This window comes from Ambystoma mexicanum, chromosome 12 (genome assembly GCF_040938575.1).
Source record: "Ambystoma mexicanum isolate Mex_15411 chromosome 12, UKY_AmexF1_1, whole genome shotgun sequence".
Taxonomy (NCBI): domain Eukaryota; kingdom Metazoa; phylum Chordata; class Amphibia; order Caudata; family Ambystomatidae; genus Ambystoma; species Ambystoma mexicanum.
Window position 1 is genome coordinate 441088573 of NC_090936.1, and position 18404 is coordinate 441106976.

An 18404-nucleotide genomic window follows, 5' to 3' on the forward strand; every position below is an offset into this window, starting at 1 on the left:
CAGGAGGCAGACATTGCAGTTCACCTTCTGCTGCTGCCTCCCACACCTGCGGTCCACCGTGGAGTGGCAAATTACCACTCTACAGCCAAACAGTAGGGTACAGCTAGGGCAATGAGGGTGTATGGGGGTTTTAGTATTACATGGATTTATTTGAGGAGAGAAATCAGGTTGAAGGGTTTTAGGGGACATTGGGCCTCATTCCGAGTATGGAGGTAGTCATGGCGCTATTAGCGCCATGACTACCTCCCATACCGGTACCGTGTCCGGTTTGGTGAGATGGGGATTTACTGGTCCAGTCCGACCTTGGCAGGACCGGCAAGTCCCCATTCACCAAACCATTCCCCATTCCCATTTCAGCCCCCATAGGGCTCAATGGGAAGGGGGAAGTAGCTAATAACGGTACCGCAATTTGCGGTACCATTATTGGCTCTGATTTCCCTTAGCGGCTCCCGTCCTTAACGCCTGGTAAAACCATTATTATGAAATGAGAGGGATGGATTATTTTATAATGTGGGCAGACAGGTCAGGGCAGAAAAGTGGAACATCTGATGAGATTGTGGTGCCACCTACCAGCTCGCAGCAGCATCGGCTGCCAGTGGCAGCGATCTACCAGTCAGGCAGTGCTTTCTTCTTCATATAACTCAATTGCCACTTAAAGCACTGGCTATGCCCTTCTACAGGTACTGATGGGCATCATTGGAGGCCAAGCCCAGTGGGCACGCTGTAGGTAGGGGTCCCGTGGCTGCTAGAAATGGCCTGTGGCTATGCCCAGTTGGCAATGTAGGACGTGTCACGGCACACTGACTGCTGGGTATGGTTTCAGTGGGCTCTGCAGTTTGGAGCAGAGTGCCCATGCAATGGCTGAAGGCCATGCCACTGGCAGATGGTCTGTGGCAGATTGACTACCACAGGCCATGCCCAGAGAGACTGCAAGCTGGGTCACTGTGCACGTGACATCATCAGAGGCTAAGCCATGTGGCCCACTTGGCGTGTATACTGACCATGTCCGAGAGGCACCTCTAGAAAGGTCACAGCGCCCATTGGCTGCTAGGTAAAGGGCACTGACATGAGGGTTGCAGGGCACAAGACAAGGCCGCAAGTAGTGCAGGTAGGGGCACAGTGACTGCTGTGCAATGGAAGTCTGGTTACAATGGCTGGGGTAGGGCCGGCATTCCTCGTCCTGGGTAGGTACAGTGGCTGCCAGGCATAGCCATAGGCAAAAACCTCCGGTGTCCAATGCTGGAAGGGTTGCTGTGTCCGGGGCATGGTTAAAGGCAAAGTAGGGTCTCCCTTCCGCACCGCATGGTGCCTGCTTGGCATGACCACTTATCAATGCCAATGGGTACTACAAGTCGGATTGCTGTGCAAAATATTTGGAAAAAGTCCAAGTGCCGGGCACAAGGTTCGGGAGGCACTGCATGTGGGGTCAACGTACCCAGGTACAAGGACAGCAGGGCAAGGACACAGGACCACCTAACTGGTCTCAGTTAGATGAGAGGCCATGCTCCGGGCACAGTGTCTGCTGGCAAAGGCCACACCAACTGGGCTGTGTAGGTAGGGTAACTGAGTCCAAGACAGGGTCAAAAGTAATGCCTCTGGTACAGGGCGGGCTTCTCAGCAGCTGTGCCCAGGGAATGTCTGAAGGCAATGTGCAAAGTAGCTGGTGAGAATGGGCACCGGCCACACCTGGTAGGAACTGCAGGTTAGGTCGCTGTTTCAGCAGTATGATAAAAGCCCAGGTCACATGCACAGATCCTCTGGGCACAGCCAAAGGCAATGCCTAGCTGGCACTGCCAGGGGTGTCACTGTACATTTTGGACATAGTGCCTGCTTGGCATGGCGCAGACCATGCCCACAGGGCACTGTGGATAGGGCCACTTTGCCATGGGAGTTGCTCAATCCATTAACTGGAACTTGCACATGTGGCTGCTATAAGCACTGGGGAATTCATCAAAGTTCTTCCTGCCATGGATGTGATTCTCCCCGTCGGATGGAGGTGGTCGTCGCAGGCTCGCAGCATAGAATCCAGTGACAAAGAAGGTAAGGTGTCAGCCAGTCACAGCGTCGCTAAAACAGTTTGCACGACGCTGTGACTGGCTGGCAATTCTGTTAGTCACAGCTGTTGCCCGTTGTCTGACTCGGTTTGCCACTGACTTGCCTGACCTAATCATGGGCGGCCCATTATTAAGTCAGGCAAGTCAGTGGCAAGCGGCCGGCGGGCTCATCGCCCGTCGCGGCCGTGGTGGGGGATGACAAATCGCCGGCGCCGTGGCTTGGTGGGATCGGTGGACCCCGGCAGGGCCACGGCTCAACCTCACTTTTTGGAGACTGCCGGGGCCCAGCCCTGGCAGGCCCCGGCCCACTTAAAGCACTGAGGGGTGGGTACTTTTGGTGTGTGGGTTGGACATCTGCCCCAGTGCATTGTGGGTGTAGAAGTCCCAGCTTTTGGTGTTCCAGACCGAGACTCTGTGCTCTTAGCCTTGTTGAAACCTTACTTTCTCTCACTACGCATCACTGGGTACTCTGGGAAGCTATATATACTACTCGATCTGCTCAGCCAACAGTGGTGGGTTCCTAGTGATAGCAGACAGTTTCGTGCCTCTGGTCATCTCCCGGCAACAGTCAGCTGGTAGGAGATGGGGGTGGGCTTCTGGTGCCTGGCTCGGATTGCAGCTCCAATGGTTTAAGGGTGTTGTTGGTGTTCCACACCACAAGTATTACTCTTACCCTCACCATGCAACATCACTACCTCCCTATAATGTATCAGCAAGTACTCTGGGAGACTGCACTTCCTCCTCCTGGCCTCCACGCTCATGCTAGAGGATGGGGGAACCCCGGCCTCCATGTTTCTGATGATGCGTTTCTAGGTTTACCACCTCGTAGCTAACAACACAAGTGCTCGGAACATTAGATGTATAGCTAAGGAGAAAAAGCATCCAGTACTAATTTCCATCAAAGGCAATGCCATTTACATCGGAGCAGTGGGGTGTGGTCACTGATCCATGGCTTTTTCTAATGGGTGTCCCTTCAGGGGGTTTTGCTGATCTTTTACTTTGTTGTGGGTGTAACCAATCAATTACCTCAACAAATGGGGCTATTGCGACGAATCAACTTCTGCCCTACAAGAGTACAAGGATGAGCAGAGGCTAAAGCAGCCATTAAGCTCTCTCATGTCTACAAAACCAAGAGCCACCACAATCAGAAAGGTACAACAGGACCAGTTAAGAGATATACCTCCTTCGCCTTTTGTGGTAACGTGGGCCGACGGAAGGCTATACTCTCAAGAGGGGTGTGAATGTGGTTCAGTGGCAAACGAAACAGTGAAGTATGACAGGCCACAATAAAGGAATGTCCAATCAAGGTTCTATTCAAATATATGTACTTTACTTGAGCACACCATGCACAATAATAACTAACCAGATAAACACTACACAAAACCCACCCCTGCTGAAAGAACACAGAATAAGCAAGGATAGTAAGATGCAGCACTTTGGGTAATGAATCAGGGGCGTAAGGCAAGTAATAAACACAATGTTCTCCAAAAGGATATTTTCTTGGGTGCAAAAGGGATACAAGTGACCTAACCAGCCTCTAGGGCCCACAAATGAACCAGGGTGGGCAGTTAGAAGTTAATAGTACCCGTTTGATTTCTTGATGGTCCAGTAGTGCTGAATCATATTTCTTGGTGTCGTGCAAGCAATTTCAAGATCGGGAGAGCTCAAAAGGCAGCACCAGAGGGTGTCAGTGGTCTGATGTGTCGATTGGTTCTTGAAAAGAGCTCCACGCAGTTCAAATACACTAGGAGTATAGTGTGTCCCACACCAGGGACCCAGGGACAAGACAGGTTCTTGCTCTTGAGATCCCAAACAAGGGGGAGGCTAGCACACAACTGCAGTGGTCCTTCAACCGAGTGAGTTCCTGGCTACTGCTGTGGCTGGCAGAGAGGCAGGTCTTGTTCCAGCAGCAGGTTCACCCCCAAATTGTCCCTTGGGATGGGCAGAGGACACAGCTTGCCTTCACCTCACAACTGAAGGACTTGGGAAGGACTGCGATCCCAACAGGGTCCAACAAAATCTTCTTCACGGGATGAAGTCCAAAATATGATTCAAATAAGTAATAAGAGACCCCTTCTTTTAAAGTTAAAGGTCCAGAGAGAAACAAGAGGGTCAAACCTTCCCTCCACTGTACAGAGATCTCCATGTCTACACTAACCCCGCCCTGCTCCCTTCTCAATAGTATCAAAGGCCTTTAGTTATGCATCATTGTGGTGTGAGGATAGGCCTTTTTTGAATGGGTCTACCCTTTCATTCCTGTTCCCAGGCCATTTTCCTATCAAGTGGCTCTGCCTGGGAAAGGGTGCTACCTGCCCTTACAAAGGAACAAAGAGAGGCAATCCCACCAGGCTACATTCCTGCCAGTAGGGCAAGTTCCAGCCTCTCTGGGGAGAATACACATAACTCTTCCACAGCTGAACTGGGCATAAAGGGCTGACACATATGTGATATCAATTTGATGTGGCCTTGTTAACTATGAGAGATGCTGGCCACTATACCCTAAACTCAAGTATTGCTTATATTTACAGTTTAACTTGACAACAGGACAACATCCTAATAGTTTTGTAGTGTGCAGGCATCACAAAGTAGACACAGACAGATTCAGATTTGTTCTCAAAAGTTTTATTTAACTTAATATTCAGGATGGAGTATGGCCTAACTTGCCCTATGCTAAGGTGGATTTCCCTACCTAAGGAAAACTAAGGCTAGTCTGTGTTAGGAAGTCCAAATCAAATGCCTGTCTGTGTCCAAAACCTATGGTAACTGTATACAACGTGTAGGGATGTCAGAATCAAAATAAACAGTGTTCAAAAGAAAGTTTATAGCTTCCTTCAGGTCTTGGCTTATGATCAGCTTCCCCTTCCCCAAGTTCAAGACCGTTCCCAAAAGATTAGGGTTCTATTCCCCAATAGTTCAAATCTTTCCAAAATAACCCAGTTCCTTGGGACACTTCCCAGCTCCTTTGACATCAATACTTTTCACCAGTTTAGTTACGCTGTTCTGTTTCTTGAGATTAAGTTCACATACAAGGTTGTGGCAAACACAGGCTTCTTTACCTATACTTTCATTGGCTTTTCCATGCAGGGCACTTGGACTAGGCACAGTTGTCGGACAAAACGGTTCACCCATCACAGGTCACGCAACAGACACCCCTTCTCTACAGTTTCCAGCAACAATTAGCCACTGCTTCCCTTTGGCAGTGATGTTCAGTTGATTCCACAGTGTCACACTCTTCTGACACTGTACCATGGCTTTGTTGGCCACCATGCACTTTGTTACACTTTTCTGTATTCCTCTGGCTCTTGCCAACACAGGTTTCCTCTTAACCTGCACTTCTTGGGACCCCTGTTTGCTTTGAGCCAATGCTCGGTTTCTCATTTCATGTCCTTCTTGGTATTCTCTTGACTTTGCCAATACTTGTTTCATACAATACATTCCGTGTTATCTGCTCCATGCACCACCTTTCTTTCATTCCATTCACAAGTACTCATAACTTGCTTTTGCTCGGTACGGCATCCAGAAGTGCTTATAATGTCTTTCAATTTGTTTGGTATTCAAACGCATTTGTTTCAGCATTCAAAAGTGCTTATGACAGCTTTCAGTTCATTCGATATTCAAGAGTGCTTATTTCAATTTCCGGGAGTGCCCATGTATGAGCGTCTCACTGTTTCCACTCATCGGTTATACACAGCAGCTTCCTTCGGCTTCTTTCCACTACTTGCACAGCTTTCCAGCATCCAATCCCTCTGCTTTTCCCACGCGTAGACCATGGAGAGTACCACTCGCTCTCTTGGGGTTTTGCAGTAACTGGAGTGCTTCAGGGCCCCACAGCTCCTGCTGTTTGCACCCAACAAGGAGGGCTTGCAGAACCTCCAGACCCTCTTGGGGCCGGCCTCACACCCGGTGTCCTTCTTTCCTGGTTGCCACAGCTCCCAGCTCCTGTCTCTTCCACTCCTCTCTCTCCAGCCAGCTACTCTCCAGCCCGCTTCTGCCGCCCGCTTCTGTGTTCCCCTTTGTGTTGTGCGGCAAGGATTCTTATACCCATTGAAATTTTAAATGACCACAGGTGTGGGTCATTTAGTTCAATTGCCTGACCATGGTGAAACGTATTAGCTGGACATGGCTGGCTGTTCCACCGGTACACCTCATAGCACTCCTCTTCGTCTGAGTACCAAAGTGGTGTTTGGGGTGGTTTGCATTAAAGGAAGTGTACATAACTGCACTGTCTCCTCCTCGTCTTGGTACTTGACTGATATGTGTTTATTTCACCTAAATGAGGACGTGTCCTCCTAGTTGGTCTCTTCCTTGCCTCTTCCTTGTCCCAGTGTTGAGGTGGTGTTTTTGTTGGACATTTTGGAGGGAAGAAAGGGGAAAGGGCTGACAGTAGCCTACAAAGACTTGAGGGATAGAAGGTTCATTGTTGAAAGGGAAAGGGGATACCGTGTCTCACCTTAGGATGTCCTCTCCCCACTCACCCTTCTCAACTGAAAGGATCATGCAATGAATCAATGGGCTACAAGACTTACCTGAACGGCGTGTCACTAATGTCAGTGAAGAAGTAGTCATGGGTTAAGAACAGGACTCGTTTCTGGAAAAATTGAAGAAAGGGAACAGATAAATTTGCTGAAAACTTGGAGTATAAAAAGCACATACAGCAGGTGTAAAATACCTGAAGATCTCTAATTCGAATGCTTTCGTATGTTCAGAGCTTCACACAGAGGACTATGAAAAGAGGATGCAGAGATTACTGGACCTAAATGGGGCAGCATTGATCTCAATGTAATTACATTGAGGCATTCACGAATTCATTAATATTTTAGCCTGTGTTTGGGAATACGTTTTTGGAGATTTATAACAAAAAAGGATAGTAGTCTATACACTACAAGCTTCTTGCCGGATATATTTATCTCACAGAAAAGCTAGCCTTCCCTTGCAGAGTGTCTCTCCCAGAGAGCGGTGATGAGCTGCCCATCTAGTGCAAGGGGATAGAGAAGAAATGTTGAGCATAAATTCTCAATCTAGCCAATACACAGCACTACAATACAGTCTGTAATCCAGTCCACTAGTATTCTGAAGCATTCCAACCGTAAATACACATATCAAATATTAAAATAACTGTGACACTTAGTCAAAGGCAGAGGACCGGGGAGCTCAAATCTCGACTTTACTGCTCCCTCTCATCTGCTTGTTCGGGGACCAAACCAAATAAACCAATTATTAATCTAAAATCAATTAAAAACAATTATTCACTGAGGTATAGAAATACCTACTATATATCCCATCCAAATAAGGTCCGCTGTTTTCAGCGGACAACCCAATTTCTTTTATGCCGCTTTCTTCAGGATCCAAATACTTAACACTATTATGTTATTTTTGAGGAGTTTTTGTAAACACTCATGGTTGCTTCAGGGACTCCCAATTCAGGCACTTCAGGTTATATCTTGTGAGCTAAATAATTCTCCATGTGACTTGCTGCCGAATACTTCCTGCATGAGGGAACACAATATGATGTTTTGACATTCTAATGATCCGTGTAAATCACCTAATATTTATCAACATATCTTAGTAACGCATCCTGTTTCTTCTTTCATCTCATTTGGAGATCCAGTGCTAGAACACAGGACTTCCAGTTTGCCTAAAAGAATCAGTGATAGAAGGTGATTCCTTTGGATCATTCCTTGAATGCATTAGTATTTCACTCTCCCATATGTCTGCTGGATAATCCACAAGGATCTTACCCTGTGCGTAGCAGCAGTACCGAAGGACGCGCGGCTCTGCATACATCAATTCCGAGTGTTATCATCTCAGCGTTTACAGCGGGCCCTTATTGTCTGTCATATGATCACGCTACAACGTACTTTCATTGAACGCCTGTTTGTATTAAAGTCGTCTGGCACTATGACATCTAATCAATAAACACTACCGCATCATACCTAAGTGTGTTGTGTTTAATACATAACAGTAGGTCTTACGAGATGGGTGCCATCAAACTATTCTCAATACCTAACAATATTGATATGGTCTACAAATATCACTCAGCTCGTCATGCCTTGTGCCAAAAAATGTTGGAATATTGCAAGCGTTAGGAGCTGTTCTTTTTGAGCAGATATTTTTTATTTGTTACTCTCACTGGGGCACATGCGCTAAAGGCAAATATCCGGATGTCTTCCTTCTGATCCCTAAGGGCATCTAAGGTCGTACTTGAGGATACACGATTTCCTCAAAGTTGAGACACCTACAGGTGATGTCCCTTCACAATGTTCACAGTGGAGCGAGGCTCTACCAACAAGTTGCCTCATGAAGACCTACCAAACCTGTCTTAAACAGAACACAGGTCATGCATCCGAACAAAAAAACGCATGGTGCCCATGGTTGATCATTTTGTCGATCTCCAACACTCACAGAGCGAGTTTGTCTGGACGATAATGGAGAAAGTTCACATTCCTCTGAGGGATGGTGATATTGGTTCCCTTCTATTTAAAAGAGAACAGTTGTGGATGTTTAGACTTAAGACGGATATCGTAGGTCCTAATGAGGCAACATTTTGGCAGAGCCTGGCTACACTCTGAACAATATGAAGTGACATCACCCGTAGGTGTCTCAACTTTGAGGAAATCATGTATTCTCAAGTACGACCTTAGATGCCCTTAGGGATCAGAAGGAAGACATCCGGGTATATGACTAGCTTAGCGGTATTTGTAAGACCAATTGTTGGACATTGAGGGCGCGATTCATGGGATTCTTTGCACAGTTCAAAGTGACTTTGCACTGCTGAAAAGTGACTTTGCACTGCAAAAATACACTTTGAACAGTTCCATGAATCAGGGTTTGTGTCGGCAGTGCAAAGTCACTTTTCAGCAGTGCAAAGTAAATTTGAACCGTGCTAAAAATTCCATGAATCGGGCCCTGAGAATTGAATTATGTTGCCCATAACGTAAGACCTACTGTTATGTATTAAACACAACACACGTAGATTAGATGTCATACTGCCAGACGACTTTAATACAAACACGCGTTCAACGTAAGTACGTTGTAGCATGATCACATGACAGACTATAAGGGCCCCGCTGTAAACGCTGAAATGAAAACACTCCGAATGAATGTATGCAGCGCTGCGCATCCTTCAGGACTGATCCTACGCACAAGGTAAGATCCTTGCAGTATTGTACAGCTGACATATGGGACAGATGGGAGAGTGAAATACTAATGCTTTAAAGGAATGATCATAGGGAATCACCCATCACAGATTCTTTTAGGTGAACTAGAAGTCCTGTGTTCTCCCACTGGTGCACCAAGTGAGATGAAATGAGATTTGCACTTGAGCAAAACGAGACCCATTACTAAGATATGTTGATAAATATTAGGTGATCTACGTGGGTCCTTAGAATGTCAAAGAATTATAATGTGTTCCCTCATGCAGGAAATATGCGTCAGCAAGTCATAGGGAGAATTATTTAGATCATGAGATAATCTGAGGTGCATGAATTGGGAGTCCGTGAAGCAACCATGAGTTTACAAAAACTCCTCAAAAATACCTTAGGCGTGATAAGTATTTGGGTCCTGAAGAAATCGGTGTAAAAAAGAAATTGGGTCGTCCGCTGAAACCGGTTGACAGTTTTTGGATGGGATATCCAGTAGGTCTTTGGATTCCCCAGTGAATAATTATTTTAATTTATTTTAGATTAATAATTGGCTTATTTGGTTTGGTTCATGAACACGCAGATGAGATTAGAACTCCCCCGTGCTAGGCCTTTGATTTAGTGTCCGTGTTGTTTTAACATTGAATATGCATGTTTAATTCTGGAATTGTTCAGAATACTGGACTGTATGGTACTGTGCATTGGCTAGATTGAGAAATTTAGAGTCAGCTTTTTGTTCTCTGTCGCCTTCCACAAGATGGCGGCTCATCACCGCTCTCTAGGGAGAGATATTCGGCAAGGGAAAGCTGGCTTTTCCGCGATGAAAATATATCCGGCAAGAAGCCTGTACTAAATATATTTGCATAGGTGTATAGACTACTATCCTTTTTCTGTTATAAACACTTAGCTTCGGATGGGGTCTGGCAGCTCTCAGGCCTTTTTAGTGTACAGATAGTTTATGGAGATTTACGAAAGCTTTTTGATTGGCCCATATTTATTGGATGTTACACATCTACTCATCTAACCGCAGAACCAAGAATTGAATGCATCATGTATCAAACTCGTAGGTGACTCCAATTAACCGGGCCAGTGTGTTTGCAGCCTTCGGCTCTCCTCTTGCCAATCACTAGTATTGGATGTTTAAGCCTAATTTGATAACTTGAAGTTTAGAAAGACTACAGCACTGGGAGTGCATAGGTATGCAAAGCCCAGGAGTGCAGAGCCTCGGGACATGGTATCATCAGTACACCCCACCTCTGAGATGACCACGGCTTCAGTGTCGGTCCACTGAACTGCCTGTTAGATGTGTGACGGCAATCGCTCCAGCCCATGATCCTTCCCCGCATTTGATGTCACATTCGGCTTATGCCGATTGGACCATTATAGCCAGTCGTATGAAACAATGCATTCTTACCCCTTTGTCCACGGGCGCCATCACATCCATGGAGAGGTAGCCCGTTTCCCCATTGATCATCGCCGTTCTCAGCTGCACGGTAAAGAAGAGAGTATTAGTGCCACTGAAACCAGACACGATTAGGTCTTCCTGCTGACCCACAATATAAGCCTAGAGTTGCTTACAACAAAGTGACCTACCATCTCTATATTTGTCAGACTCATAATTGGATGGACTCAACAGGGGGCTCACCCCCAAAATGAAACCACCTTTTGCTCCATCTTTTCAAATAATTTAAATTTCTACACGTTGGGCCTCATTACGACCCTGGCGGTACAGTGTTAACAGCGCCGTAAAAGGTGCCGGCGCCGTTAACCCCATACCGCCTCATTACGAGGTCCCCTCGCGGGACACGGTAAGCATGTCTGGGAAAACTAGGCATGCTTACCTGGTCCCGCGAGGGGAAGGGGGAGCAAACAACGGGCCAACTCGTAATGGCCAGTTGTTTGCTCCCTCTCCCATTCCCATTCAGCCCTACGGGGGCTGAAATGGGAATGGGGAAGGACCGGGTCCGGGTACTTGGAGGGAGGAAGTACCGGGCCTTCCGAACTCGGAATGGCCCGGTAATTCCTCATTCTGTGGACCTGGACCCGGACGCGATTTCGTCGGCAGCCCTGCCGCCAATAGCGGCATGGCTACCGCCGAGGTCGTAATGAGGGCCATTGTTTCTCATTGTTACCTCATCAGCTTCAGAAGAATTGCATTTGGTTGTCCAGTGGCCCAGAGTCTTGGGGCGTTCCATTACTTTCAACATTCCTGAAAATGCCCATCAAATTATCACCCTTTACCAATACAAATGTCGAATGTGACTGTCGTAGATGTCTGGTCTCGCTCTGTACTGTAATGTATTCAGGTGGCGTGCAGCGGTTAGTATCAAAAGGCCCAAAATCTGAGAAGTGGCTGAAAACTTGGGGCCGGTTCACACCAGAGTGCACCTGTGGAATGCACCTGTGGAATGCACCTGTGGAATGCACAGTAATAGCGCCCTCCACATTTGGCACAGGCAACTCCCTGACGTACAGAGTGGACTTGTGTAATAGAGCAGGGACTGGCTGCTGGACAAGGGTACTACAGCGAGACCCTCCCTGCAAATGGGTGCATAGCGCACATGCGTGACACTCACCTGCCCCATGTGAGGGAAGCATGCACATTTGCAGTAATAGGCCTTCAAAGAACCATCCCAACCAATTTATAGTTTACATTTCCACCCGTTTCAGGAATGAATACGTGTTTCTATATGTGTCTAGGAAAGGCAGGCATCAGGTGTCGGTGCAGACTTCTGTCTGCATTGCACTTTTCCCTGTGGCTGCAACAGGCAAGACAACGCGGAGGGGAACCAGCAGTAGGGACGGCGTCATCCAAACATGCAAAGGCGTTGCGAAGAGGAGGGGGGCTGAGGCTCTATAGCCCCAGGTCTGTTGGTTGTAGCCTCGGTTAGAACCTCAGGGGATACAAGCAAAAGGCTATAGCTAGCCCGAGTCCGACAATAGTGCAGCCCCGGATCTTTTCCACACCTAGCAACACCCCTGCAGCATGCATCCATTCATGATTCAGGGGTGTACTCTGGCATGTGGCAGCCATCCCCAATAGATCTGCTCACGGCACGAATTTTCAAGGCGTCAAGAAGCTCTTTGCGCAGGCACGCGCCCTTATGATAATGCCTCCACCCGCAGGACCTGGCCTTTTCCATCACTTGCATGCACCCTTGGAACAAGCAACATGCAGGAACCTTTAGTGAATCTGCCCACTTGCCCATTATTTAAATGTCATAGCCTATATTGTCTCCCGGGAGACGACCACCACTGGAGGCACCATGAAGACATGAGTGGAAACACTTTCTATCATTCCTGAACCCTGGCACACATAATACATCTACGTGTTTGAAAAAGTCTTGTTAGCAGACAAAAAGAACAGCTCATTTTTGAAAAAACACAACCTCTGCAGCAATGATCCCTTTGTTAGGTTAACTCGTAAATTGGCTGCCGCTTTCAAGACCATCCACCTTCTTATGTCATTATTAGGGCATATCGCTTAGTCTCCTTACGCACCACAATGATTCACTGTAGCAAAGCAAAATTATATGCCTGCTATCAGAAAAAGAGAATATTTATGTCAACTCTTAAAACCAGCATATGTCATGCTGGTTATTTTCTTTCGTATAAGAAATTGATCCTTTATTTGCTATGTAATGGACGCTTATTAAGAATTGTATCAAGAAGCGGCTACACACCTTAGACATGAAGGCATCTCCTCTATCCAAAGGGTTATCATAATAAAATAGTCAGAACCCTAGAAAGGACAAAGGGCATCCTGCCACCTCCACATTGATAGCCTCAACTTCCCACACCCTCACGATATGAAACGAGCGGTAGTGAATTTAATAACGATATTGGCAGGCGAATTGATATTGTTCCTGACAGTGATTGTTCCCTTTTGTGAGCTTTGCTATGCGCTGCATTCAATAGCTGTTAGTTTGCCAATATAAGACTAAATGCAAACATGGCACAATATTGATAACCTGTCCATAGTATTAACTTATCGCAAAAGGGCTGGTTCGCTGTTGTATCGATCAGATGATATCCCTGGGACTCGGTGGGATGTCTGTATAATGAGGTGTGTGTGGGTTGCGGTCTGGTGTGAAAAGAGGGATAAGTAGGTGCACTACCAAGTGTTGCAATTCTAAGGTAAGTTTTCTAAATATGTATTAATTTAGATATTCTTTTTAGGTGCGGGGGAGGAAAAGTGATCCTGGCACAGAATCACTATTACGTGTAAGTAGAGAGAAAAACGAGGATCCAAAGGTAGGAGCCCTCCCGTCCCCTGCACTCTTTTCAAAATCCATCAACTGATGGTTCATAAATGTCAAGTGTTTTCAGCATAGTTTATACATTGTATTCAAATTACATAAATGATGAACAAAATCACTTGTATGTTTGCTGTCTGGTGTGTTTAGTATGACATCGACATGTCTGTACTCTGGCATCTCACAGGTAGGAAACACAGTGTGGCCTTTGTCCGGTAAGGCGCGCGCAGTCTCAGTACTCACTATCTCTTCTCCGTCCCACCACTCCACCTCCGACAAGTCCACGCTGTTGTAGTTTGGTTTAGGCCTCAGCTTCTTGCCCTCTTTGTACTAAGGAACAACATAACAAAAGATTGCAGGAAATGATTAGATACACATAAGAAAACAATGCCTGCCACAAGAAGTACAGTCACTTCTGTCCTGGGACACCGCTGATGGCAGGGGATGCGTAGGACATTGAAGATGAAATATGGGTCTCCTCTTCTCTGAAAATGTGTTATTGACCTAGCACCATTCTTATGTGATAAGAAATATCTTTGGAGCCATCACAATATTATATTTTCAAGATAAGTCTTCACATCCATTGGCTGACACATGCCTACTTCACCACCGAATTGTATGCCATGGTTACAACTACCCTCTACTTGGCTGTTGTATTTTTGGTTGCCATCTTTTGATCGAATCATATATATATATATATATGCTTGCGTGTGTGTATTTGAGTTGTTTCTGGGTGAGGAGGGGGGAACCCCATATAAAAAAAGGGAAGGTTGCTCGACCAAGGTCGATTAAAAAGTGGTAGCACCTTATCAATCCATTCATTCACCACTTTTAATTACTTTTTAATTCACTGCTGTGTGCAAATCAAGTACCCAACTGAATGAATGGTGATGGCAATGTTTCTACTTTTGTATCAGCCTTTGGGCATAACAGAACACCTGCTTTCCTATGTTACTTCAATGGGCAAAAAGTAATCTAAAAACAAGAACTGAAAAAACACACCACCCAAAGATCCCATCTTTTGTTCGGGAATGTCATTGCCTTTGAATTGACGATACTTGTGGCCTGTGATGATTTAAAATGATTGCTCTGGCACACACTTGTTGGCAGTGCTTGTCTCCCCATCCTCCAGTTTGTAGGAACATAGGTGGTGGGATGCATTGTACCTGTTTGATATAGTTGAGGCAACACTGCCCCAGGCACCATATTGGTAGCACCAGTTTACAAATAGAATGCTGTAGTTGATCACACTCTTGTGGAGCAGGACAAAAATTGAGCACCACAGAGAACATTCTTTAAAGTTTGCACATCTTCTCTCCCTGTCCTCATTGCATCCAAATGCTACCTATCTTTCCCCCCCTGTCTCACAGACATCCCAGAACCACCATTGGCGTCAATGTTCATCCATATCGATGAAAAGGATTATCTAGGAAAAGTAATAATTCAATAAGCAACCCCCTACACTCATGGTGGCAAAACATATGTTTTGAAGGCATGTTTCCATTCATCACCTCCGTGAAATGTGATAAAATTGTAAGCACCCCGCTTCTTTATGTTAGCTAATATCTAAACTTCATGCAATTGATCCGGTGATGTGGTTCTTCCGCATCACACCAGATGACAGTCTCTAACTTGACCCTAGAAGATATTCTCCAACATCATCCTAGAAGGTATCCTCTATCATCACCCTAGCTGGTATCCTCTGACATCACCCTAGCTGGTATCCTCCAATGTCGCCCTATCTGGTATTCTCTAACATCAAGCAAGAAGGTATCCTCTAACATCACCCTAGCTGGTATCCTCCAATGTCGCCCTAGCTGGTATTCTCTAACAACAAGCAAGAAGGTATCCTCTAACATCACCCTAGCTGGTATCCTCCAATGTCACCCTAGCTGGTATTCACTAACATCAAGCAAGAAGGTATCCTCTAACATCACCCTAGCTGGTATCCTCTGACATCACCCTAGCTGGTATCCTCCAATGTCACCCTAGCTGGTATTCTCTAACATCACCCTAGCTGGTATCCTCCAATGTCACCCTAGCTGGTATTCTCTAACATCAACCAAGAAGTTATCCTCTAACATCACCCTAGCTGGTATCCTCCAATGTCACCCTAGCTGGTATTCTCTAACATCATCCTAGAAGGTATCCTCTAACATGACCCTAGCTGGTATCCTCTGACATCACCCTAGCTGGTATCCTCCAATGTCACCCTAGCTGGTATTCTCTAACATCATCCTAGCTGGTATCCTCTAACATCACCCTAGCTGGTATCCTCCAATGTCGCCCTAGCTGGTATTCTCTAACATCACCCTAGCTGGTATCCTCTGACATCACCCTAGCTGGTATCCTCCAATGTCGCCCTAGCTGGTACCCTCTAACATCAACCTAGAAGGTATCCTCTAACATCACCCTAGCTGGTATCCTCCAATGTCACCCTAGCTGGTATTCTCTAACATCATCCTAGAAGGTATCCTCTAACATCACCCTAGCTGGTATCCTCTGACATCACCCTAGCTGGTATCCTCCAATGTCACCCTAGCTGGTATTCTCTAACATCACCCTTGCTGGTATCCTCTGACATCACCCTAGCTGGTATCCTCCAATGTCGCCCTAGCTGGTATTCACTAACATCAAGCAAGAAGGTATCCTCTAACATCACCCTAGCTGGTATCCTCTGACATCACCCTAGCTGGTATCCTCCAATGTCACCCTAGCTGGTATTCTCTAACATCACCCTAGCTGGTATCCTCCAATGTCACCCTAGCTGGTATTCTCTAACATCAACCAAGAAGTTATCCTCTAACATCACCCTAGCTGGTATCCTCCAATGTCACCCTAGCTGGTATTCTCTGACATCACCCTAGCTGGTATCCTCCAATGTCGCCCTAGCTGGTATTCACTAACATCAAGCAAGAAGGTATCCTCTAACATCACCCTAGCTGGTATCCTCTGACATCACCCTAGCTGGTATCCTCCAATGTCACCCTAGCTGGTATTCTCTAACATCACCCTAGCTGGTATCCTCCAATGTCACCCTAGCTGGTATTCTCTAACATCAACCAAGAAGTTATCCTCTAACATCACCCTAGCTGGTATCCTCCAATGTCACCCTAGCTGGTATTCTCTAACATCATCCTAGAAGGTATCCTCTAACATGACCCTAGCTGGTATCCTCTGACATCACCCTAGCTGGTATCCTCAAATGTCACCCTAGCTGGTATTCTCTAACATCATCCTAGCTGGTATCCTCTAACATCACCCTAGCTGGTATCCTCCAATGTCGCCCTAGCTGGTACCCTCTAACATCAACCTAGAAGGTATCCTCTAACATCACCCTAGCTGGTATCCTCCAATGTCACCCTAGCTGGTATTCTCTAACATCATCCTAGAAGGTATCCTCTAACATCAGCCTAGCTGGTATCCTCTGACATCACCCTAGCTGGTATCCTCCAATGTCACCCTAGCTGGTATTCTCTAACATCACCCTTGCTGGTATCCTCTGACATCACCCTAGCTGGTATCCTCCAATGTCACCCTAGCTGGTATTCTCTAACATCACCCTAGCTGGTATCCTCTGACATCACCATAGCTGGTATCCTCTGACATCACCCTAGCTGGTATCCTCCAATGTCACCCTAGCTGGTATTCTCTAACATCATCCTAGCTGGTATCCTCTAACATCACCCTAGCTGGTATCCTCTGACATCACCCTAGCTGGTATCCTCCAATGTCACCCTAGCTGGTATTCTCTAACATCACCCTAGCTGGTATCCTCTGACATCACCCTAGCTGGTATCCTCCAATGTCACCCTAGCTGGTACCCTCTAACATCACCCTAGCTGGTATCCTCTGACATCACCGTAGCTGGTATCCTCCAATGTCGCCCTAGCTGGCACCCTCTAACATCAACCTAGAAGGTATCCTCTAACATCACCCTAGCTGGTATCCTCCAATGTCGCCCTAGCTGGTATTCTCTAACATCAACCTAGAAGGTATCCTCTAACATCACCCTAGCTGGTATCCTCCAATGTCACCCTAACTGGTATTCTCTAACATCATCCTAGAAGGTATCCTTTAACATCACCCTAGCTGGTATTCTCTAACATCATCCTAGATGGTATCCTCTAACCTCACTCTAGATATCTTCTAACATCATCCTAGATTGTATCCTCTAACATCACCCTAGCTAGTATCCTCTAACATCACCCTAGCTGGTATTCTCTAACATCATCCTAGATGGTATCCTCTAACATCACCCTAGCTGGTATTCTCTAACATCATCCTAGATGGTATTCTCTAACATCACCCTAGCAGGTATCCTCTTACATCAGCCTGGGTGGTATTTTCCAACATAATCCTAGCTGGTATTCTCTAACATCACCATAGATGGTATCCTCTAACTTCACCCTAGATGGTATTCACTAACATCTTCCTAGATGGTCTCCCACTCAGACTTGTTCCAAACAGGATAATTAGTGGAGCTGGTGTCATTGCTGAGATACTATGCACAGGTATTGTTAGGTACACGAGTACTTAGGCGTGAATGTAGACTAGCCACTGAGACCTCATTTGGAACTTCTGTAAACTATGGTGATGATGTCAAGGTAGAGGCCTTGCAGTTCCCCATGGTGCCACATTGGCTGTGCAGGGCATCAGGTGGCATTCTAAGTAAGGCATGCAAGGGGCATAGGTTATGGCAGAATACAGGAGTACAAAAAAGTGAGGCAGTCTACGGACTTCAGATGCCAATTCAGCTACAGTAAATATCCACAAAATCTGACAGAGAGGTGGCAGAAAGAGGAAGAAGGCTGAGGAGAACCACAATCAACAGAGAAGTTATTCAGGATTACAGGAGAGAAAGCTTGAGAAAAGAGTGTGCATTGTGACAATTTTCTAATCAAAGGAGATAACAAATTAGTTGGCATGTTGGCAAAGTGTTACTAGTCTACACT

At 46.2% G+C, this 18404-nt stretch overlaps 1 protein-coding gene across 6 annotated transcripts in view; it reads right to left on the bottom strand.

The window, feature by feature from the left end:
- Window positions 1–18404, bottom strand: part of CACNA2D4 (calcium voltage-gated channel auxiliary subunit alpha2delta 4) — a 1390363-nt gene that overhangs the window by 749235 nt on the left and 622724 nt on the right. For all 6 annotated transcript variants that reach the window (XM_069628636.1, XM_069628639.1, XM_069628635.1 and 3 more), the window contains 3 exons: window positions 13693–13779; window positions 10608–10679; window positions 6581–6642 (listed from right to left, as the gene is read on the bottom strand). In XM_069628636.1, the coding sequence (XP_069484737.1) occupies window positions 6581–6642; window positions 10608–10679; window positions 13693–13779 (221 nt within the window). The remainder of the gene's footprint in view (window positions 1–6580; window positions 6643–10607; window positions 10680–13692; window positions 13780–18404) is intronic.